The sequence below is a fragment of the Alligator sinensis genome, unplaced genomic scaffold, assembly GCF_000455745.1.
Source record: "Alligator sinensis unplaced genomic scaffold, ASM45574v1 scaffold452_1, whole genome shotgun sequence".
In the NCBI taxonomy this organism is placed as follows: Eukaryota; Metazoa; Chordata; order Crocodylia; family Alligatoridae; genus Alligator; species Alligator sinensis.
In genome coordinates this window covers 195,316-205,352 of record NW_005842869.1, presented here as the reverse complement: position 1 = coordinate 205,352, position 10,037 = coordinate 195,316, and the positions used below count along the sequence as shown (strand labels likewise).

The window sequence follows — 10,037 nt, the reverse complement described above, 5'->3', positions numbered from 1 at the left end:
AAGAGTTAGGGTTATTTAGTCTGAAGAAGTGAATACTTGATTTGATTTTATGACATTCTTCAAATGTAGGATGGAGATGGGCTATTCTCTGTGGCCATAGGGGACAGGACTAGAAGCAACAGCCTCAAGCTGCAGTGAAGTAAATTTAGGTTGGGGATTAGGAGGAACTTTCTGCCTAAAAGGGTGGTCAGGCATTGGAGCAGGCTGCCTAGACAAACTGTAGACTCTCGAACCTTGGAAATTTTCAAAAGCAGGTTGGATAGGCACTTGGCTGGGATAGTTAATTTAGGAGCAATTCTGTCTTGAGCAGGGGGCTGGACTTGATGACCTTGCAATGTCCTTTCCAGCTGTACTTTCCTATGATCCTAAGAGAGACCCAGTGCAAAGGCTTCTACTGTATGTTCCAAAGGAATAACAGAGAGAGAGAGAGAGAGTAAGAACACCTGCAGATGGAAGAACATTTGTTATCAACAGTGGTCTTTTTTTCCTCATCAGAGAAAATAATATCTTCTACTTTAATTCAGTCTGATAATGTCAAAATTACCATTAATTGCTGCATCACATAGCAGTAAAAATCCCTTTGGAGACAGTGCAGGAGGAATTGAAGAAATCTTCTGGACATTAAGCACTTCTCTGTGTCTGGTCATACAATTAGTAAGGGCCTATTGGAACCAGGAAGAAAATGATGGCAGACACCCTAGGAATTCCTGGGCAGAATCGGTCCCCCAAGCCCTTGGAGTACACGCCTGGCTTTCCCCACTTACTGAAACATGCCCCAGGATCTCAAAGGATGTTTCTGTGTCAGCGGGGAAAGTTGAGGTTTCTCTGCTTACTAGAAGCATCCCTGGGATCTCTGAGGATGAATCTGGGTAAGCAGGTGGCTCTGTCTTCCCCTACATCACATCCCATGCCTCATAGGTGTCACTGTACCATCACACTCCTATTGGGGCTTTGGATTTCTCAGCCTCCACCCCTTTTCTCTAGCTGAGCCTTCTAGCCTGGGCCCAGTGTATTGGACCTTGCTTCTAGGCACCAGCTCTAGTCTTGCCCTCTCAGGCATCAAACCCCTGTTTCTGTCCCTCTCAGGGTTCTGGTTTCTGTGGCCCCACACTCTGCCCTGCTCTGGGCTCTGGTCATTCACTCTGTCTTAAGCCTGCCCCCAGCAGGGCTCAAGGCAACTACATTCCCCTTGGGCACTAATGGGACCTCCAGAAACCTCCCCTCACAGTCCTGACCTCAAACCAGCAGTATGAGCTATTACCGAAAGATATGCCCCCTGGCTATCACACAAACTCTCCTTCTGGGACCACCAGCATCAATAGAAAGGGAAAACAGCACACTGCCATTTAAAAAGGAAAACCTTCTCCTTCCACCTTAAGGCAGACAGACAAACACTTGTGGCAGTCCTCACTAGGTATCCACATAAAACCCAGCAGCTGGATATTCATAGATTGTAAGGCCGGAAGGGATCTTGGAAGATCATTGTGTCCAGCCCCCTGTACCAAGTGGGAAAAATAACTGGGGGTAGGTGACCCCAGCAAGGTGACTGTCTGGTCATCTCTAGTTGAGTTTATATATAACCATAAACTGTCTGAGGCTCACTGGTACTCTCAAGGCAGATCAGCAGTCTGTCAGGCACTTTGCAGCTTTCCTAATTGGGGCTTTTTCCCCTCCAGCTGCTAGGGCCAGACTGCTTCAGACTGTTTCCACGTTGACACTCTGGAGCTGCATCTCTCCTGCTGCGAAGATGTTCCTTCAGCAGCCTCCAGGATTTTACTGCCAGCTCCACTCAGGCCTTATATTAATAGATTCATAGATTCATGGATGTTTGGGTCAGAAGGGACCTTAGCAGATCATCAAGTCTGCCCCCCTGCCCTGGGTATGAAAGAGTGCTGGGGTCAGATGTCCCCAGCCAGGTGCATGTCTAGACTCCTCTTAAAGACCCCCAAGATAGGGGGGAGCACCACCTCCCTTGGAAGCCCATTCCAGATTCTGACAACTCTTATCATAAAGTTTTTCCTGATGTCTAAATTAAATCTTCTCTCTGTCAGTTTGTGGCCATTGTTCCTACTTATTCCAAGGGGTGCCCTGGTAAACAGAGCATATACTATTTCTTGCTTCCCCCCCACCCCCTGATTAATTTGTAGGCAGCCACAAAATCACCTCTCAGCCTTCTCTTGTGGAGTCTGAAGAGATCCAGGGCCCTCAATCTCTCCTTGTAGGGCTTTGCCTGCAGGCCCCTAACAATACTAGTGGCCCTCCTCTGAACCATCTCTAGGTTGTGCACATCCCTCTTGAAGTGCAGTGCCCAAAACTGAACACAATACTCCACCTGTCTAAGCCCTTGCTGTTGCCCTGGGTACATGATTGGTTCATCATTGTCATCCTAGTTCTGTGAAAGGGGCAGGGGATATCAGAGGCAGAGAGACATGAATTGTCCCAGGAACATGTGGGATATGTTGAGCTGTGTGGGAATGCATGGGGGGATGTGGTTCTGTGCATGGGGAAGGAGGCAGAGGCACCATGGCTCAACCTACCCTAGGTGTGCCAGGGATGGGTCAAGGTACAAGGAATAGCTTCCCTGTCTCTTGCAGAGTTCTGGGTCACCCTAGTTCTGTGTAGAGGGTGCAGGGAGCATATGCAGCAGGGTTTGTACTGTCTCCAGAACATCTGGGACAGATCAAGCTATGCAAGAATGCTTCCCTTCCCTTGCACAAGTAGGCGGTGACCCAGTCATGGGAACTAGTGATGGGGGAGGCATTCCTCCATGCCTTGACCCATTCTGAGTTGAGTTGAGATGGGTTGAGCTGTGTAAGAATGCCCTTTGCCCCTTGCACAGATTGGGGTCACCCTGGATCTATGCTCGGGGCATGGGGACAAAAGTGCAAATAGACCCTGGAATCTCCGAGAGTATTGAAGCAGTAAGCAGCAGCAGCAGGGTCCTTGCAAGGCTCCCTGACAGGACACTGGTGGGTGGCCATTGGGGAGCCAATGGTCCAAGGGGTGCCCTGGTAAACAGAGCATCTCTTATTCTTTGCTGTGCCCCCCACCCTTTCCCCTTGGAGCAGGGAAGGGAAAACAGATGACTGTAAGATAGTGGTGTGGGGAGGGGAGGGCTGTTCCTCAAGACCCAGAAAGAAGTGTAAAGCCTCAAGGCAGTGCCATGGAACTTATTGGAGCTTTCTTATTGCTCTCATTTTTTTTCATAAAAGAGCTGGTTTTCTTCTGTGAAAAACCTTTTCAACCCCTTATGCTATCTTTTCCGTAGTGGCGTAACAAGATTCCAACATGACGTGGGACAGATTTCTTTCTAGCAGACCCAAACAAGGATGATTATTCACAAGCACTCTCAGAAGTAATCTAACTTAAATTTAAGAAGAACTTCTCTCCTACTTGTCTCTTTTTAATACAAAGCAGTGCTGGGAAGCACATAAACTTCACCTAATTCCTCTCATTCCTTAGGAACGATCTGTTAGATATAGTTGAGACCAAATTTTTCCCAATAGCCTAGGGTCAAGATTATTTGCCAGCAAAAGGAAGGATTTACCAATCTGCCACAGATTTTTTAAAACCAATTATTGTCTAATGTACAAGGCACAAACAGAGACCAAGATCAACGATTTTCCCCTGCCATTGGTATTTTGTATTTGCAAGCTTAAGTTATTCTCTGCTCAGTTCATTGGTTTTTATGGACCAAATTCATAGGTACCTATCTGTCCTCATGCATTTTATCCAGAGTCTGGGTGCAGGTCTTAGGGCAGTAAATTCTACAGGACTGCTATATTTTTTAAATAGTGTACCCGGGTTCAATGGCAAAATGAAAGGTAACAATTAGAAATAAACCAAGTAAATGGAAGTAAAAATCAATTAAAAAGTGGAAAATGGATAGCAATTACTATAAATGAGTAGTTATGAAGTGTAGAATATTGATAAGAGAAGTTAAAAGCATCAGGCAAAAATCCATTGTTAGTAAAGGAGGAGGAGCTTTTTCATGTATATCAGGAGCAAAGGTGTCTCTAGTGGGTTATGGAATAGAGAAAATCCCACACAATTTACTGATTCGTTTTGATGCACTGGCTGGGGGAGTAGTTAGCTGATTGCACGATTTCACAATGATTACACACTTAATTCATACAACACAATTTTATTTTAAAACTCTTTGCTATGTATAAAACACTGCTTAGCTTTAAGAAACACCACAGAAATTAAAAACACAATAATTACATATATCAGAAACAATGCTCCGAATGCACTTCCTTCCCAAACAATGCTATAAGAATTAGTGTTACAAAAACAACTACAATTACAACTAAAAGTTAAATTTGAATCAATACTGTTATTTTTCATAATATACTTACAATCCTAGAATTCCGAGAAGCCAAACACCTAAATATGGTTTCATTCCTCAGTAATACGATTTAATGGGTTGGCCTCAGTAGTACGGTTCAATGGGCTCGCCTCAGTAGTACGGTTCAATAGGCTGGCCTCAGCAATACGGTTCAATGAGCTGGGCTCAGCAGTGGTAGGACTAAGTCCCCTTCCTTCAGTCCCTTTCGGGCGCTTCGCGGCTTCAGCGTGAACTAAGAGATTCGTGTTCACGGAGAGGTTGGGTCAGGTGATCAATCTGGTCCGGGCTACACTTGCAATTCTTCCTTCGTTGTTCTGCAAGTGAAGTCACCTCCAAATTGGGACAGTAAGTTACAGGTTTTTATTGAGTGAGCTGCCGTCAGTGGGCTCCTCCTACTCAATTTGTCACAACTCCCAAATTTGGGCTCGGATCTTACTCAACAGATTCTTTTGAAATTACCTTTGTTGAGCATTTTAAATTACTCTTGGGGAGACTTCTTCCATATCACTGTAAATACCTTTTTTTTTTTACCAGTCTGGTTAAAAGGCACTAGGCTTTGATGTCTCGGAACTCAGGATATTTGCTTTCTTTGTAAAAGACTTCTAAAGATACAATTTAAATTAAGGCTTTAAGTGAAGTCAGGACATTTTTCACGTAGCCCCAAAACAATGAGCTAGATAAGGAGATAAATCCTATCTTCTTCCTGAAACTGGCTAATGGGCAACCTTTACAAACATTCAAACTATTTCATTCAATATGACAAAAGGAAATCCTAGCAATAGTATATGCCAATTAGTAAATAGAGACCGTTAAACTGTTAATACTGGTACAAACATGGTTGACATGTTCAATACATATTTGTGTTCTATATTTGGAAAGAAGCAGGGTAATATGTCTGAATGGTGAAGTACTTTCCAGTCCATTTGCAATGGAAGAATATGCTAAGTAATATAAATTTGGGATATTAACTAGCCTAGACTACTGGTTGTAAACTTATGGGCAAAAGGTGAGCACCAGTTGCTAGGCATACTCTAATGTTACTTAATGTTTTTAAGTAAAAACACCTGGATAACTGATTAACAGATTAAGAACTGACTGACAATTAAAAAAACCAAACAAACCCATCAGTGGGGAACCTTTATCAAATGATGTGTCTCTAAGTGGGGTTCCACAGGGATTGATCCTATGCCCAGTACTCCTCACCAGTTATCTGAAAGTAAACATAAAATCACTGGTGATAATATTTTTGTAGGACACAAAGTTTGGTGGACTAATAAACAATGATAACAACACAGAAATCATAGGCAGCAGCCCAACTTGCTTGGTAAATTGGGCCCATCCAAAAATATGCATTTTAATACATTAAAATGTAAAATGGACATGAAGCATGGACATGCATAGGTGCTGAGGTACAAAATAATGCTAATAGGAGGGACAGGGGGTCAAGTAAGCCTGGAGACCTTCTTTATAGGGATACTGCCAGCTGGTCTAATGAGAGGTGATTAGGTGTGGAGGGTGTGGGGACTTTAGTATTAGATGTTGCGTCATTCCAAGAGTTGTTATGTAAGAAGACATTTGTGGGAGGTGTTTCTGAGGTGAGAGATGGTGTTGCTTGGGAGAACTGAACTGATCATGTCTGTCAGGGAGCAAGGCCTCTAAAGTTATCTATTTATTTGTGTCAGTCAATAAGGCTCTGGTGCTGAAAGCTGATGGCATCAATCAAGTGAATTTGCAAGGTGAGAAATATGAGTTGAAGGGAGCGTATCAGGGTGTGAAATGATGTCAACTGTGGAACAGACTTCTGAGATAAAGGATGATGTCATTCAGAAGTGGGAAGAAGTCTCTGAAGTGAGGTGGAACAGAGGAAAGCTGGTAGGTGAGACATGGTTTCTGATAGTGATATCAAGAACCCTGAGGTAAGAGAAGAGACAATCTGGGAAGCTCTGAGGCAAAAGATGGTGCTAGAGGGTTTCCTGAGTGAGAGACAGAAGAGAGTCACTTGAAGTGAAGATTGGTGTCATTTGGGTGTGTGGTTTGAGGTAAAAGATGTTGTCAATTATGTGGACATGAATGGGGTGGATCTGACATTGGAATGGATTCTGATAGGAGAAATGGCAATGGTGAGGGGTCACAGTGAAATGAAAGATGTTTCAGTTGGATGGGAAAAACATGGATTCCTTGTCCCTAAGCATCTATCACAGTAGTCAGGTTTTGTGATCATTCTTCAGTGGGTGATTGATTTAACTGTTTCTCTGTCTTCTCTTTTTTACAGTTACCTCATCGCCGAGTGACATTCTCTGCAGCCAATCAGGCACAGGACTTGCAGGACCCCTCCCAACATAGTTATTATGACAGTGGGCTAGAGGAGTCAGAGACACCCAGCAGCAAATCATCATCAGGGCCTCGCATTGGGCCTCTGGCTCTGCCTGAAGATCACTATGAGCGCACCACACCCGACGGTAGCATTGGGGAGATGGAGCACCCTGAAAATGGTAAGAGCCAGTGTCAACTCCTTTCTATACATCCTTTTGGTGCAGCTGTTTCCCAGATACCCAAATCTAAGTCCTGTGGAACAGAGTGGGGAGGTTTGTAGCTGTGTTGGGTCAGACTAGGGCAAGGTAAAGCAGAGGGAAGAGAGGGAAAACAGTTTTGAAGGCAAGCGACTGCCAAGGATGTGGGAGGTTTCAACAAAGGCACAGAAAGGCTAGGGACAGAAAATACACATAAACCGGTATAAGTGAACAGAAACTGCTTTAAATCTATAACACAATAGAAGTTCAGTGCACATAAACTGCTTTCAAAATGTCCAAAACTGTTTTAAGATAAACCTGGATGGATTTGTATCAGATTTAACTGATTTAGGTTAAAACAGTCTATGGAACTTCTGTCCCAGATCCCCTCCAGTTTCAAGTTAACTCACAGTCCCCCAGCATCATAGTTCTCCAGCATCTCCCTGGCAATCCGCCCCCGGGGTGGGTGGGCTAGCTGTGGCCCAAGCTTTCTGTTCCACCCGAGCAGGGATGAATGCTCTAGTGCTCCCCAGCTTCTGGCTTGGGCCACTGTAGGCATGTGGCTGCTTTTTCAGAATCAAAAGTGAATGTCTGTTTACTTGCTTATCGATTCAGTCTATGCAGCTTTGACTAACTTGAGAAGATTGTATCGATTCAGCCTTGGGCTTTTTGACTGTCTGTACTTAGCCAAAGTAGACAGACAAGACATGGTGGCAATGGGGAGAGAGGAGTCAAGAGCACAACTGGGATTGGAAGGAAAGGGGTCAGAAGACCCTACTTTACGATAGCAGCAGAACATCCAGAGGTGAATCAGAGGGGAGGCCAGGATGAGAGTTTGTGGATGAACCTTTAGATAAATATGATCTTTAGTGTTCTGGAACTAAAGCTAGGGAAGTATCCAGATTAGTGCGTACTGTAGTATTTAAGTGCTCTAACCAGATCCCAAATTCTTGCCTGGATCCAAAGGGGCAGTTTGAATGGAAATTGAAGCTGAGGGGTCTGGGATCTTGTGTAATCCTTAGTATATAGGTGGGCATTGGCACAGTGGGTGAGAGAGGGAAAGGGAATTAGTGATATAAAATGTGGGATGATAAGCAACATGAGAAAAATGATGTAGGGCAGACTGATTATGGTAAATCCAAAAGCAGCAGGGTCTCTAATGCAGGCTTAGGTCTCCATGTTAGTTTGTTTTCCATTATGGCCTAGCTTTTCTTTATGGCCTTACTAAAGTTGTACTTTCCCACTTCTACTACAAGAGATCTGCTTCTTTGCCCATTCCACTGCCAGTGATCAGTCTACCTGTCTCCCTCTCAATTAGCCATCTCCACAATCTATCTTTACCATTCATCCTAAATTGCTTCCTCCCACCCAGGCTGTGTCTATGTGCCAAACATCTGCTCTTCTCTGTCTGCTGCCTTCTGAGTTCTCATGCATGGGAGAAGTCTAGAATGATGCTCTCATTAAGTGGTTTTCAGAGGAGCCTTTTTGGGGAGAGAAAGAAAGCAAAGTGTTCTTCTAAATGTTCTCCCTGATGCTGGGAGAGTTGAAAATAGCAAAACTGATCATTTATGTCTGGTTGGGCCTATAACTGAGCCTGTGGCCTGTGCCTGTGAATGAATTCAGTTAGCCTAGACTGCAGGGTTGATTCCCACTTGGATGTCTTCCCTAGGGAATACTCCTGGTGAAAGTGGTATTCTATGATGATAAGTATTAGCAGAACCACTCCTCATGGCTCCTTGCCAGTTCCCAAGATAGAAGGAATTATAACTGCATCATACTACAGTTATTCCAAGCTGTTGGATGGGCCCATGACACCAGGTTACTGGAATGAATCAAAGGAATGCTTATAACTGAAGTAGCCCCAGAATTCAGGAGATACTGAAGTGACATGAAGGTCCCCTTTCTCACTTTTTGTGAATATTATGTAGACCATTTCTCCCTAGGATGCAAAATGTTCATCCTGAAAGGAGAGGTAAAGAACAGAAGGCCTGGGGCTAGGTTGTTTTTGGGGTCTTTCCTATATTCTGTGTCAATGTGTTCTACTGAGAGCTCAGTGAATAAAAGCCAGTATTGGGGCATTCACTTTGAGTAATGCCACTCACAGTCTCAGGTACCTGAGTATGAGTCCCTGGGATGTCCCTATGCTTTAATCCTGTACAACTCCTGTAATTAGTCCTATCCAAGTTGGTTTCAGTCAGTCTGTCGACATGGTGCTGGAGAAAGACCTCTTGATGGCCTGGCAGGAGGAACATTCTTGGGATTTTGTAGGTCCTACTGTGTTGCTGCTTTTTCAGATATTTAGTTTTTCAAAAAAGGAGTTAACTTTGTAACCTGGGTACACCCAAGGGTGTGCCCTATTCTCAGTTGGATGGGATGGGTAGGCAGGAGGGGGTGCTATGAGAGGGATGCCAGAATTGCGAGCAAATCCCTCTTTCCTCTATAGAGTTAGCCCAAGCCCAAAGTTCTTAACTATATACAATTTATTGAGTTATACATAATCATAAAACTAAATATATACATATATTTACACAGTGAACATTAACCAATAACCAAGGTCAAACCCTAAATAACACTATTTACCCATCACAATAAAACAATGTCAGCAGCATCAACACAATACAACATTTCAATTACATAATATAAGGAGCAGACAGGAACAATCTTAATAACACCTATTCCATAATATAGTCCCTGACCCATGGCAACAGATAGTCCTCCTTCCAATGGGGTCCCTTGGCGGGGTGTCCAGGAAGCACCAGGGGGCCCTCCCCTTAGGGCCTTGACTAGGTGGGGGGCTGCTCCCCCAGCCCCTACTCTGGGTTTGCCTCCCCCAAACATCTTTCCCTTGTGGGACCCAAGAGCCCAATGACTCACGCTTCCTTAGGTAGCGGTGGTCAGGGTGCAGCTCGGTAGGGTCTCCTCTGCTGGAGCACCTCTCCAGGTCTCTCCTGCACCACTTGGTTCCTCCCCACCCTGCGCCCTGCTCTGGGCACCGAGGGCTCAGCTCCTCTCAGCTGCTGCACCACCGCTGCTGGCTTCGGGGTGCTGGGCCTCATGCTGCAGCACTGCTATTTCCCCATGCCTGGGCTTGAGCACCAAGGGCTCTTTTAGCAAAGGTCGGGCCCTTCAGGCTCTGGCCATCCGTCCTCACACCGGGCGGCGAACCCCAGCAGGCTCCG

General features: G+C 44.8%; 1 protein-coding gene across 3 annotated transcripts in view; it reads left to right on the top strand.

Moving 5' to 3' along the window:
* Nucleotides 1-10,037, top strand: part of PCDH1 (protocadherin 1) — a 242,007-nt gene that overhangs the window by 91,003 nt on the left and 140,967 nt on the right. For all 3 annotated transcript variants that reach the window (XM_006035709.3, XM_025191893.1, XM_025191894.1), the window contains exon 4: nucleotides 6,621-6,840. In XM_006035709.3, coding sequence (XP_006035771.1) covers nucleotides 6,621-6,840 — 220 coding nt within the window. The remainder of the gene's footprint in view (nucleotides 1-6,620; nucleotides 6,841-10,037) is intronic.